The 15,039-nt window shown below is 35.7% G+C and overlaps 1 protein-coding gene across 1 annotated transcript in view; it reads left to right on the top strand.

Moving 5' to 3' along the window:
- The window catches only part of MYCBP2 (MYC binding protein 2), a 209,121-nt gene that overhangs the window by 128,497 nt on the left and 65,585 nt on the right, over positions 1 to 15,039 (top strand). The window contains exons 46-51 of the mRNA XM_050907348.1: positions 255 to 467; positions 3,751 to 3,806; positions 4,249 to 4,364; positions 6,923 to 7,020; positions 11,203 to 11,319; positions 12,104 to 12,244. Of these exons, the coding sequence (XP_050763305.1) occupies positions 255 to 467; positions 3,751 to 3,806; positions 4,249 to 4,364; positions 6,923 to 7,020; positions 11,203 to 11,319; positions 12,104 to 12,244 (741 nt within the window). The remainder of the gene's footprint in view (positions 1 to 254; positions 468 to 3,750; positions 3,807 to 4,248; positions 4,365 to 6,922; positions 7,021 to 11,202; positions 11,320 to 12,103; positions 12,245 to 15,039) is intronic.

Genomic DNA, 15,039 nt, shown 5'->3' with positions numbered 1-15,039 from the left:
GGACTGGCAGAACTAACACTGGCACTTACTGATCATGTGCCAAGTCAGTTGGGTGTTTCTCTCCTGTCCATTTACATTTTTCAGAGATGCTCTGCTTGGCTTTGCAAATTAAATGTAGACACATAGGTTTTTGACACAGCTGGATTTATAGTGAGTGCTTTAAGCACTTTGTCACTGTACCTTATCAGATCTAAAAGAACACATGTGTGTGTTTTCTCCTTAAATCATCTTCTGTATTCCACGTCTTACTGCAGGTAGAAGTCAAAGCTATTCCTGTTTCTCAGAAAAAAACATCTTTGCAACAAGAACAAGTTAAAAAGGTGCAACGGATACCAGGGAGTCCTGCAACAGCTGCTTCCCCTAGCAGTGATATGACCTTTGGAGGACTTCCTTCACCAAAGCTTGATTCTTCCTATGAGCCAATGATAGTAAAAGAAGCTCGATATATTGCTATTACAATGATGAAGGTAAATTACTGTCATTTTAGCAATATAGCTATAAAATTCAGCATTCAAAGTGTGTAAAGGTATGCAAAGGAGAAGGAAAAAAGTATATTTCAGTTTGGTCACAATCTAAAAATACATTAATTACAAATTACTTTGATTATATTTAAGTTCAGCGGAAAACTAGGTGCATCAAAAGGGCCAATTGCTTGATCTCTAAAGCAGTTATAAACTGGATTAGCATTTGAAAAGAAAAGTTGTCTTTGATTTTGATTACACTGATTAACAAACTAGTCGGAGTCACTCAGGAGAAATGAAAACAGCTATTGAAATGGTGGAGGGGAAGTCAAACCGATGTATCCATATAGAGTTGGAGTGGTGCAGTGAATCTATATTAAAAACTAGAACTGGTGAACATAGAAAACAAATCAAAGCTCAGCATAGTAAAAAGGTCATACATATGATTTGTGTATCAATGCCTAAATATTAAACAGCATCTGTTGAAATTAGCCATTGTGAGATGGACCAGCTCAGAGACTTTGCCAGGAACAGTTTTTAAAGAGGTGAAAACTGAGCAGTTAGTATTGATTTGAGTATATTTTAGCACCTGTGATAAATTTACGTGTATGTAATATATTGACCCAGTTAAGAGATGTGACATGATGTGTATAACTAGCGGTTGGACAACTTAATAAGACATGAATAATCAGGAGTTAGAGAAGGGTAATAGTGTAATCAGTATGGGTTTACGGAGGGGAAAAATCAGCAAACTAGCATCTTTTAGAGGGTACAGGGTTGTCTTCTGTAGAGGATAGTGCTAGAGTAGCTATGTGTAAATAGTGCAACTGGCTGCTAAATAGTGTCTTAATGGATCAATGAAAGAACTGTGAAATCAATATGGTGTACAATAAATGGTTTAAAAATCTTGTTAAATCATATGTCTGAAAAGATATTTACAACCAGGGAGTGTATATCAAGGAGACGAGTGTGATTGGCTTGTTTGGTTTTTTTTATTTGGGGTACTGCAAAGATCACTTCTTGGCTTGATGCTACTTGGTAATTTTACCAGTGACTTGAGCAGGAAAAAAAAATACGTTATTTATTCAAAGTTGGAACCCAGATGGGATTTCTGATAACCATTGTCCACAGGTACCTGCTGCTGCTTTTCCAGTAATAGGTGTCAAATCTACTCACACAACTGTTATGATGGCACATCTTGCAATGCATTAGATACTCTGGACTAAATGATGGTGGAGCAAGTGCAGGGTGTCCAGAAATTCATTTTTTAGATTTGGTGGACCCTTTGAGTGAGGAATGCTTGATGTTAGCTAGTTAATGTGTGTCATGGTTTAACCCCAGCCAGCAATTAAGCACCACATAGCTGCTCCCCCCTCTCAGTGGGATGGGGAGGAGAATCAGGAAAAAAAAATAAAACTCGTAGATTGAGACAAGAACAGTTTAATAACTAAAGTAAAATAAAATAAAATATAATATTAACTAATAATAATAATATAATAATAATTGTAATGAAAAGGAATATAACCAAAAAAAGAGAGAGAGAGAGAAATAAAACCCAAGAAAAGACAAGTGATGCACAATGCAGTTGCTCACCACACGCTGACCGATGCCCAAGCAGCGATCCTCACCTCCTGGCCAGCTCCCCCCTGTTTATCTACTGGGCATGACGTTCTGTGGTATAGAATATCCTTTTGGCTAGTTCAGGTCAGCTGTCCTGGCTATGCTCCCTCCCAGCTTCTTGCACACCTGCTTGCTGGCAGAGCATGGGAAACTGCAAAATCCTTAATTTAGGATAAGCGCTACTTAGCAACAACTAAAACATCAGAGTGTTATCCAACAGTATTCTCACACTAAATTCAGAACATAGCACTGTACCAGCTACTAAGAAGAAAATTAACTCTATCCCAGCCAAAACCAGGACAACGTGTAATCATTTTTTAATTGAATCAGGCTAAGATAAAACGAAAACACAAGTATTCATTTAAAGTCATCTTAGTAGATAAATAACAGTACAAATCTTCATAAAGATAAAAGTAAAAAAGTAAAAGACACACACCAAGGTAAAATACAAAAAGTGTCTCTCTCTTCTTATTGAAACATGCTTGACTTCTATATTTAACACCTTTCTGGGGAATCTTCCAGAAGTTCCTTTCAGATTAAGTCTTTTCCATCCAAAACTTTAATTTTTTTTTTTTTTTTTTTTTTTTTTTTTAATTCAGAAGAGAGCTGATATTTTGCTGCTTAAATTAAGGACTGTGTGACTTTCTGGAAAATGCAAAAGTGTTACCTGCTGTATTTGATTAGCTTATTAACAACTTTACTGATTCAAGAACGTGTAAATATTCTCTTCTACTTCCCTCCCTGCATTACTGAGCACACTCATTTCAGTGTAAAATGCACATGTCCCCTCTCCTTTTCATTTTATACCAGCCTGCATGTTGTATCAGTACTTGATAGAAACATACAAGTATGATTAGAAACTCTAGCTTCTCACTTCGTGACAATAAATTATGACATGTTTGGAGGACTGATACTTGAAAATATATCCTTGTATAGAGACCCCAAATGGCTGATCTGCATATATGTTCAAATGTTCTTATCCCACCTCTTCTCCCCCATTTTTGATTTAACATGGGAATCTGGTAACTCAGCAACCATTGCAGCCCAGAGGGATTCTTGCTGACGTACTTCGTGCAGTTCTAGGACTACCATTATTTACTACTTATGGGGCTTTTCAGTGCAGTGATTTCACAAGAAACTGTGAGAGGGAACCAGGGTTTTTTTGTAGTGGGAATCATTGGAAATATCACCTCAATACAGAGGGAATTTCTTCCTCACTTTGAGTAGAAAGAAAGAGGATCCAAAATTCCATTAATAAATCCACTGAGCTGGTTTGCAGTTTTTGACCTGCAACGTATTTGCTTTCTTATCTTCATATGGTCTTCAATGTACTACCTGCATTCAAAGGCTCTTTGTACAAGTGAGATTAGAAGAGATTCAAAGACCTGACTGTGAACAAAGGTTTTTGTTAGCAATAGCTATCTTTATTATCTAAATAATGGCAATTTAAAAAGAAAGTGAAGATACTTTTTTCATATGTGTATATATATGTCTCTGTTTCTCTTTCTGTGTTTTGGAATTTGTTTCTCGTTCCCTGATCAATGCTTCTGGTGAGTGTAAAGTTAGATTAGTGTGTTCGTTGAGAAAATACTCTGCTTTCTTTTATTCATGACTGTAATATAACTGATAAATGTTGATTTTATGTTTGTTGAATTTAATCTGTTTATAGGCATATGAAAGTTACTCTTTTGAAGAACTACGCTTTGCTTCACCAACACCAAAGAGGTAAACATAAAAAAAATTACTTTTTTATAGGAACTTAAATTAACGTGTCCTGTCACTTCTGCTTACACCCAGACTCACAAGCCTTGACTGCCAGGTAATCTTGTGTAAGGGTAGAAACACTACAAAAATCGCGTATTATTATATTTTTTTTCTTTAAATTTAGTGATTTTGTTTAAAATCCTTCATTCTTAATTGTTCTAATGTTGATTCCTTATTTGTATTATCTACTCTCTGAATGTGTTCTTTCATCATTTGCTATAAATAAATGTGGCATAGAGGGTCATAACTTCATAATAAATAATACGGGGTTAGTACATTGGACGGGAAAAATTGGTATTTAGATGATCTGATAAGAAAAAATAGTTTCCAAACTAAGTATTACAGATGATTTCCGAGAAGACAATAATTGTTTGATGGTTTCAATTGTTTTTTTTATGCCTAGACCCAGTGAAAACATGTTGATCAGAGTCAATAATGATGGTACATACTGTGCAAACTGGACTCCTGGAGCTGTTGGTCTCTATACCATTCATGTTACTATAGATGGCATTGAAATAGGTACTTAATTTTCGCTATACTTAAGCATAAATTTATATAATATCCACTTTGTATACTGATAACTGTATGTCTTCGTGCTCATAAGATTTATTATTACAGTTCATAGCAAAACTTAGCACCCAAGTTTTCGTTCAGAAGCCTTCTATCTAATTCACTCTTCTATCTCAAAAGAAAAAAAAGACTACAGGTATTCTCTCATGGAAATAGGGACATATGTGGCAAATTATGTATTTATAATGTGGTTAGACTACCAGATTAATAGAGTATTGTATTCTCTACTCTCAACATTGCAAGAAAAATGTCTTGTTTCAGCTGAGAGTGACAGAGATGTATAGTTAAAGGGAAAAAAAAAAAACCAAAACCCAACACTGAAGAACCTAAGGAAAGGCGAAACTGTTCCTGACCATGCAGGAGTAAATTATATCATTTCTTCCGTGGAAAATTGAGAAAGTGTGGTCTTAACTTGAGACTCTACCCTAAGTCTCAATTATTTTTACTAATTTTTAAATGCTTTGGGTTTCTTCCTTGCTGAAAATCTTTTAGTTGTCTTGCTGGTCCTAGGGACTATAGTATGAGATACTATAGCATGTGGTGGAAAGATTCCCCCTCCAAAAAAAGTCTTTATCTTGAATACTTCTTGTTAGTCTTACTGGTGGTATGGTGTGAAGATGGTAGTAGAGATATTGAAGGCATTGTAGTTAGGCCCAGATCTGAAAGGAGGGTTTAAGTGAGTTCGCCAGCACCAGCAATTCCTGTCTCCCAATATTGTACAGCACCTTTTGTAAATACATAAAGTGATACTCATAAATACAAATACACATAATTCACATAGGATTGGAATGAGACGCTCGGTTTTGTCTGTTACTTACAGAAGATAAGCTTTATGAAAGATCATTATTAATGGTTATCTTTGTTCCTCAAACAAGAACATTTTCCTTCATAGGAGCCTCCAGTGCACTCAGTTGTAATTCTTCCAGTCTGCCATCCTTGGAGACAGAATTTACACTACAGTTTAAGTCAGCTGCTGTTATATGTTTACATGGGTTCTACCATCCTCAGTCATTGTGTAGGGTTAACTTTTAGAAATGCTAGAATACAGTTGTTAACCTTGGTTATTAAACAGGTGTGAGTATACTCTAATAATTATCTATGCCATTTTTCTTCAATGTAACTTCTGTTCTGGTTCAATCATAATATCTTACCATCCCTTCTCAAGCTTTCATGTACCCATGCTTGACCCATGATTCTGTCAGCTTTTAACTGCTTAAGTACTGGTAGCACTTAGTTTCTTCACTGTTTCAAACGTTTTATGTTCTTGATACTTCTAGATTCCTTCTGTTACTTACACTCTTGTTTAAAAGAATGTTACTGAAACCAACAGTTTTATCACTAGGTCTGGCTGCTTCTTTTCAAGTTGTTGCTCTTCAAAGGGTTACCCTGTAAAATGAAGCAAAAAACCCCAAAAGATCTACTGAGGCCATTAATTTGTAGTTTGGCTTTAACAGTGATTGCTGAGACAATTTCTTTTAAGATTATTACTCAAGGTTATATCCATCTATTACTTAAGTTTGCACTGTTTCTTTACATGTATTTTTCTTCATAGTCAGAGAGTGTTACTGTGTTGAAATATTTTCCAGTGCTTTCTGATTTTATAACAGTGTTGGTAATTAAAGATGCTGGCTGTTTAGATTATAGGCCTGTTGTGCTTTAACCCCAGCCAGCAACTAAGCACCACTCAGCTGCTCACTCACTCCTCCCCCCTCCCAGTGGGATGGGGAGGGGAATTGAAAAAGAGAAGTAAAACTCGTGGGTTGAGATAAGAACGGTTTAATAACTAAAGTATAATAATAAAATAATAATAATAATTGTAATGAAAAGGAATATAACAAAAAAAAGAGAGAGAGAAATAAAACCCAAGAAAAGACAAGTGATGCACAATGCAGTTACTCACCACCCACTGACCCATGCCTGAGCAGTGATCCACCCCTCCCAGCCAACTCTCCCCAGTTTATATACTGAGCATGACGTTCCATGTATGGAGTACCCCTTTGGCTAGTTCAGGTCAGCTGCCCCGGCTATGCTCCCTCCCAGCTTCTTGCACACCTGCTTGCTGGCAGAGCATGGGAAACTGAAAAGTCCTTGGCTTAAGATAAGCGCTACTTAGCAACAACTAAAACATCAACATTATTCTCACACCAAATCCAAAACACAGCACTGTACCAGCTACTATGAAGAGAGTTAACTCTATCCCAGCTGAAACCAGGACACACTATTAGGATACAAAATTACCTAATAGTGCTGTGTACACAAGGTGTGACAGATATCTAATAACAACATGAAATTATATATCTGTAAATTTCCACATATGAAGATACAAATGTTGAGAAAGTAATACTTTGCACCATGAAGCAACTGCAAGTGTTGTTTATGGCAGACAGATAAGTGAGGGGTTATTTTGCCTACTCTGAGTTGTAGCACAGATAAACTGTAGTTACTGTTTGACTGATATATCCCCTTATATTTATTTCTTGTTAAACTTAGTCTTTGTTTGCTTATAGATGCTGGACTAGAAGTGAAAGTAAAGGATCCTCCAAAGGGAATGATACCTCCTGGAACCCAACTTATTAAACCAAAAGCAGAGCCTCAGCCAAACAAGGTTTGGAGAACTGAAAAAAAAAAAAACCCCAGATAGTTATATTTGGGTGGGATTTTATTGTTGTTTAATACATACTTTATCATGTTATAGTGGTGCAGAACTTCAGGATATTTGCAAATCACTTTAATGTGCTGAATGAAATGAAATGAATATACTGGATAAAATGAGAGATATTCATTCCATTTTCTTTGTGTCTATCCATTAATAAAACTGTTAGAAGCTCTGCAGATACTGCCTTAGTCTTGGCTTGTCACACAAACATTGTGCAACTGTTACGAAAGCCACCGACTGCATTCTGCACTTTTATTATTTCTTTTTCTTTGATATTGTGCTATGAAATTAATTGTACAAAGGGCTTTACAAAGATTTTGTTTCGTGATAAGGCTCTTTCTTCAGTCGATATAAAATTCAAAATAAGTTTCTTTAGTGTTATCTTCCTTTCTTAGAATATCATGACTTTATTTTTAAAAGTTATCCTTTCTGTAGCTTTTGACTTCCCCATTTCACCTTATCCTTCCACTCTGAAGGACTAAAGTAGACACAAATAATGGAGGAAGGCTGAAATGTGGTGTGGCAGTGCTATAAGGAAAATGCCCAGATGAGGGAACCATCTTCCACTTCGTCTTAGATGCAAAGGAAGGGATATTAAATGAGGCGCTGAATCTTTTTTTCATGGAATAAACGTGTATCAAAAGATGTGGAATTCTGAAATACCACAAGGTTATCCTTCCCTGTCTTACTACAACTGCAAAGGTGGCTAAGAAATACATGGTTACAAAAAGAATTAGGTGTTTGCCAACTTCTTACCTCTACAGCACGTCCTGATTTAGTTGTTTTCCAACTTTCTGAATAATCTAGAGAGAGTAACTTTGTTGTACAGTTCCCCAGTCTGTAAATGCATCCAGTGTCTGCTGCTGCCATTAACAAGATTCTTTTCCCTGCACCCACACCTCAAAATAAAAATAATAAATTTACCTTTAGTTTCCACACAATTTTTTATCCCTCGTTGCATTTTTTTTTTTTCCCCTTCAAAAAATACTTCTAGGCTTTCTCCCTTCTCTTGGAAGGAAGACTTCCTGGTTACTTCATTATCTTAATTAAAACTCCCAGTTCCTACTGGGTGAGATTCATCTCACAGAACTTAATGATATCTCCGTCCATACTGATCATCATATGTGTTGTTCGCTGTCACCAAAGTGAGAGACGCATCTGGCCTAAGATGAGATAAATTGCTGGATGGAAGTGCTGTTTTTCTTTTCAGTTATTACAGTGGAAATTGAGGTGACTGGTTCATACATAATAGCTACATTTTGTCAAGTAACAGTCTTCATGACAGTTAAAAATACTTGACAAAAGTTAGGACTCTGATGTCCTGAGGCATTACCTAGTGCTTAATCATCTCCCTCTGTTGTTCTGCTTGCATGCCTTGTTTCTTGTTCCAAGTTGTAGTCTCTTTGAAAGAGGAGCCATCTTTCTGTTGTGTATATAGTGTCTGTAGAGCTTGCTGCAAAAATAGCTTTCATGGTAAATCATTTTATCAGTCTTCTTTCTTCTGCGTTGTAATAAATCACATAACAAACCAGGTTAGAATAATTCTTTGTGTGTGAACAGCAGTATTATAAATAATACAGGAAGGTAATTACTGCACTGTGCTCCATGCTTCTGACGCCAAGAATGCAGATTAGATGTATCAGTCAGAGACAGTCCAATATACCGAGTCATGTTTCGCTGAGAGAAAGGGTTTAGTTGAGCTCTAGAAGCTTCTTCCTATTCTTTGTCAGCCCGAAATTTCAGATAGTTATAACCAAAGGACACTAACAGTGCATTCTCAGTGGTGATCTGTTCTCAACTAGAAACACCAAAATATTTTCATTGAGGCAGTGGAATATTCCAATTTTGTAGTCAAACCTTACTTGAATCGCAAGTTGAAAATGGGTACTGTATTATGATTTTGTATTGATTTCTTCATTCTCTGTTATTTGAAGTCAGATGAAAATCTGGTTTTCCTGTCCATCCAAGTTGGTAAAGGAGATTATCATAGTGATCTGTACTCAGCCTGGAGTATATGACCCATAAGTACTCCTGCCTCCGCATTGGCTGTGAACCTTAGATTAAGTGATTTGCAGGAAATTCTGTTCCACATCCTATTGGGGGAAACATTATCTTTCAAGCTATGTAATGTAATTCAGGGTAGTTGGAACTAGCTAGAAGAAAGCAGTCCTAATTTAGCTGAATTGGAAGGGGCAAGACTGGTACCAGAATGACTGGTCACCAACATGTTTTGACTCTTTCTACTGTCCTCACATGACTGAACAAGTAGCTAGCATCAATTGCAAAAAAACCCACCAAACCCAAAAGCTCTGAGTAGGGGGTGGTTTTTTGCATCCCTTCATGGAAGGTTAACCCCCTTGTTAAGGTTGCTTTATCTTATCCTATACAACACACCTTTCTGTGCTGCGAGGTGTACCTCTTTTCAGATTCACCAAACAAGAAGGCACAGCAGCAAAGCTCTTGAAAACTGCTGTGCACTGTAAGGGAGATGTACATGTTAATTGCTAAGCCTTTCTGCATTAGTCACTTCTTTTAGTAGGAATCCAGTTTGTGTATGCTCCATGGAAGAACTGACTATGGGGGTGTTACAAGACAGTTACTGAACTGTTGTGCCATAGAGCAGTATTCCAAGCAAAGAGGTGCTATAGCAGAATGAAGACTCAAGTTTTTCACGATGGTCAGAAATGAGCATAAGAGAACTTTTGTTTTATTGTCTGTCAGTGGATCTGATACCTGAACAGTTTGTAGTTACAGCTTCAAGTTTTCTGTTAACTGGTTAGCTACTGCAAAGGGGGAAAATGCTCTTTCCAGGCCTGTGCGTATCCAAATCTTGAGTGAGTTGTTCTTCCTCTAAATTCAAGTTTTTAATCCAAGTTCTAGCCAACTCGTCATATGATTTTCTGAAGTAACATTTTGAGGTAATGATGCAGGGACCCCTCATTTGCAAGGCTTTGTTTATAGGCTTGTCTATGCTGAGAATGCTGTCAGTAGTGATTCAGCCTTGTATTTTTACAATGACCTTGGAAGTCTTAGTTTTGCCTGTTGAGAGAAATCTAAATTCTTGGAGTAACAGGATTGTTAGTAAACAAAACCTTGCACATTTTGGAGTAAGTTACATTTGAAATTCTTTACATGCTTCTGTTTTTTTTTTTAATTAGCCTTAAAATAAATACCATTCCTTAAAATAAATAATTTCTTTAGGAAAAAGGAAAATTACTTCATGCACTTAGCTGTTACCTTTCATTACCTTTTCCTGAGTTTATTCTTTCCATATCATTCTGTGCTTTATGTTAAGTTTAAGATTGAGTCCATACTTCAGTTGATACTTTTTTCAGTTTTACGCGTGGAGTTTGAAAACCTTCCAAGAAAAAGGGTTTTTACCACGTGCATAGAATATATGCACTTCTTAAAACCAGACACCAAAAGGTTGGCTTATGTTTGTTCTCTATGGGATAGGTGCCTGATAATGTGTTCGAATGGTAAAAAATGATAGTGAATAACAACTGGGAGATTTTGGAGGCTGTAGTAAATCAAACTAGTAACAAGGAGCATCTGATCTAACCTCCTTGTGAAAAAGGGAGAAATTATTGAAATAGCTATTTGAAAAATACAATAAAAAAGTAGAAAGATCTGTTCTTTTTCTATTTTTAAATGGCTATTTAAACTCTTTAGCTAAGGAAAATACCCAGATTTTGGCCAAAAAGCTGACTAAACAGAATGACTAAATTTGCGATAGTGCAAATGAGAACCAGTAATCCCAGGTTGATCAGTTACTGGAAGTATTAAATTTGAAAAGGCAAACCCACTTGAAACTTGCAAGAATGAATAAAATGGAGGGGGGAGCAGTTAAAAGAATCAGAAGCTTGTACTGAATGTTGTGTGATATAACAGAGATGTTTCCAAGACTGAGTCAATGCACTTTTAGGGGTTTTTTGCACATTATGATTTTATTGGTTATAGTAAAAAAATGAAGTTATACACAGCAGCCATGGGAAACTCGCAACAAACTGTAACTCTAAGACTGCCATCTTGTCACTAGCATTTCAGAATCTGTTAAACCTGTTTCTTTTTACTCTTTGAGAGCTCTGTTCCAATTTTTTCTTCCTTACTGTCTTCCTTTGCTTCTCTTAGGTTCGCAAATTTGTGGCCAAGGACAGTGCAGGGCTTCGTATCCGTAGCCACCCTTCCCTTCAGAGTGAGCAAATAGGCATAGTGAAAGTCAATGGATCCATCACTTTCATTGACGAGGTAATTAATAAGACATTTCTGTTGAAAATTGGGCTAAGATGTGAAGTTAACTCATGCAAATAATGTTTTTTTTCATGTTTAGATGTTGACATATACAACTTCAGAACATAAGAGTATAAATTGCAAAAATCTAAATATTTACTAATTCAGTTTTTCAGGCTGTCATTTCCTTTTAATTTACTTACTTGAAAATCTGTGTAACAAACTCTTGAGACTCTGATATGAGGAAACAAAATTCCTAGAATTCATCTTATAATAATATCTCTTAAGGATTTAGCTGTTCATGACTTACTATTTCAACTCTACACAAAAATTCAGATGTAGGTGTCATTTTTCATTACATCTTTCACTTATACTTCTGAAAGATCACTAGTGTGTTAGACTACTATGCATGTATTTTTCTTAAAATATAACTTCATATAGAAGGAATATTTTTGCAATTTACTAAGTTATATCAGCAGTGGAAAAATGGAAAGTGGGGAACTTTTGAGGCTTATGAAGGCTTGGCTTTCTTTCCTCTTTTCTGTCAAAGCAACTCTTATTATTGCATGATCTGATTTAAATTTATCTTTGCACCTTGCCTTCTAAAAGGATATACCTCCCATTGCTTTGAAATTCTGATTTTGTTGATACTCCTCTTTACCTCTTCTTACATTCTGTCAGCATAGTGAAGATCATTACTTCCTTGCTACTATTGTCTGTTTGTCTGAAGTCTGTTAATCCTTACTAGCTACAGAACAGTTACAGGAGGGCATGGCTCGTTTTTGTTGCTTGTTTCCCATAGATCCACAATGATGATGGTGTTTGGCTGAGGCTGAATGATGAGACAATAAAGAAGTATGTTCCTAACATGAATGGTTACACTGAAGCCTGGTGTCTCTCTTTTAACCAACATCTTGGCAAGAGCCTTCTGGTACCTGTTGACGTAAGTAAAAGGTGCCTTTGAAAAATATCCAAAAGTACACTCTATCCTCATTACAAGACTTTCTTTAATTAAGGCTGCAAATGAGTCCTGAGGTAAACAATATTTTAATTACCAAATACTACCTTATATCTGTTTGCATTTTTGAGGGCTGTTGTGTAATGAGGGTGGAGTGTAGAAAGGTATGAGGCTTTTTATGTTGAAGCCTCTTCTCCTAGAAGAAAAACAGAAGTGCAAGGACCGCTGTAACGATGTACAAAAGTATAATCATATTAGATTATGGTCTGCACCAGGTGTTTCTGATGCAAGAAGTCATTCTCTGTAAAGTGGTCCACTGATGCCGTGATTTCAGAAGAGGCTTGGAGCCTCCAGTGAATCAATGTAATTGAGGCTTTTTTTAAAAACTTGAAAAGTTCTTTAGGCTCTGTTGGTTTTTGTGTATATTTTTTGTGAGTTTTACACCTGAATCCTTGAGTTATCCATTTATTAGCTAATCAAAGAATCCCAGAGCATTGAGACTGAGTAAAAAATTGAATTTATAATAACAGTAAGCATAATTTATCTGGATAACTTTAATGGTGATCACCATCACTACAATTCAAAGGTTACACCTTTTCTGGAAACAAGATACAGTTTAAAAAAAATTTAAAGAGACAGAAAGAAAAAAGTATATTAGCCTAACCAATGTTTCTCAAAAAATTTATGAAAGTGCAGGCCTTTCAGGCTCATCTGGTTTTGTGCATTCCCCAGAGTGGGCAGTACCTTGGTTTCTTCAGGGCAGAATGAGAACCAGATCTAATTGCAAATACTGCTATTTAGATTTGATTTGTTTTCTTATATGAGTGAGCTGCTGCTGCAGCTGAAGACAGTTAACAAATATTTGGCCAAATTAAACACCTGCAGCCAGTAATGTCATCCTGTTCATGTTTTCTGATCGTAGAAGAACTGAGATATTCCCAGTTCCAGTGAAACTGGGCTGTTTGCTAGTAGCCAAATCTGGCAATTCATAAATCCCTTGTGGCTGCAGCCCGTATTCTGACAAACACTGTAATATGGTGTGACTAGATTGTCTTCCTATTCACCTTCTCGTCTATAAATTATTTGTTGATATAATTCAATTTGGAGATTTCTTTCAATAAAATCATTATTTTGGGAATTACTTTAATACTGCATTTGCGAAGCAAATTATTTCTGTACTCAGTCATCAGTCACTCAAACGCTGTGATGACAGGCATATTTATGTAGTTTTTTGTAGAATATATGAAAACATGGAAAAAATTTAAGCCTTGCTTAAAATCTTGCTTGTATTTTTGGCATTAGAAATTGATACTCGTTAGAAAATTGCTATATTGTACTTTCATGAAACATTAATATTCATATGCAGCAGTTGAATTTTACCTGTTCACCCATGATAAAAGTGAATTCACCTGACTAAGTAGTTAACTTCAGTAAATATTGTAAGTCTGAATGGTTATTATATTGTTAGATTTTTGTTTGTTTGTTTTGGTTTCTAGTTTAACTATTTCTAATACTTTTTTACTTGCTGAAGGGAATAGTTTTGAGCTCAGCAGTCATGTATGTGGTTAGCAAGAACTTACTGGTTGGTATATTTCAAATGGCTCTAGCACACACTTATTTCTTGAGTAGAATATACCCTGTGCTCCCTGAGAAAAGCCTGAAAGGAAATGGCTGTCATAAATAAATAACTGAACATTCAATCTTGATAATATAATCTTGAGAATTCAAATTTCATTTGAATAAGTAGGTCAGGTATAATGAAATGTGAAAAACAGCATTTAATTATCATACATTTCATTCTCTGATTCTTAAAGTTCAGATAAAATATTATCTTTTTTTTTCCTTAAACAGTGCTGTGAATTAGTTTTGATACCATTTAGACTATTAGGAGCTGGTAGATATGCCTAATTTTCTTTCAAGTAACCAGTTACATTACCTCTTTAATGACACAACGTAAGCGTCGCATGCTTTCTTATCTTCTGATCAGTAAGCAGACAGTGGCCAACGTAGCAAAAGTCTTAAAAAAGCAACCATTATAACCATGTAACTATGTATAATAAGAGAAGTGTTTTGAGGTAGTTTCAGATGGAAGGTTTCTTTGCATCTCTCATATTTTCAGATTTTTGAAAGGACTTAGCATGTCCTGAAACTACTTAATTTCATTATGACCTTATTTAAGCATTAAGATTTGTTGGTTTGATTCATAATGATAAGAGGAAAAAGGAAAAAATGTTCTCTAACATTTTCTTTCTTTCTTAAAGGCCACAAAACAAAAGTCAAGGTTCAGTGGCCTACTTTTGAATGCCTTAGTCTTTACTGCATGCTATTCTAGCATTATGCACCACATAACTTGATGAAATTCAATAAACTCTTTTGTAAGCTCCTGATTTTTGTCACTCAGCTTAAAACACTTTTTCCTGCTAAATCTTGATCGCATAAAGTGATACTGCTTTCTTGGTAGAAAGTTTTAAAATAAAATCTCTTTTAAGGTGATTACTAATTTGAGAATATTCAAAAATATCTTTTTTCTCTGAATTGTCCAAGAAAAGAACTGTATTTGTAAGTTGTCAAATTTGATCAGTGCAGTCCTCTAGAGGTGAATGACTCATATGGCAAAAGATGTTCAATTAAGTAATAAATGCTAAAGGTTCTGTAGATTAAACTGTGAAACAATCCATATCTGCTCATCCTGTTCTATTGATTTGGGTAACTGAATGACATGATGAGCAGAATGTAGTAAAAAAATCTGTTAATATACAAGATTTTTGGAATCCAAAGCA

The sequence above is a fragment of the Gymnogyps californianus genome, chromosome 1 (genome assembly GCF_018139145.2).
Source record: "Gymnogyps californianus isolate 813 chromosome 1, ASM1813914v2, whole genome shotgun sequence".
In the NCBI taxonomy this organism is placed as follows: domain Eukaryota; kingdom Metazoa; phylum Chordata; class Aves; order Accipitriformes; family Cathartidae; genus Gymnogyps; species Gymnogyps californianus.
Note: the sequence above shows the minus strand (reverse complement) of the source record. Positions and strands in the feature narration are given on the sequence as shown.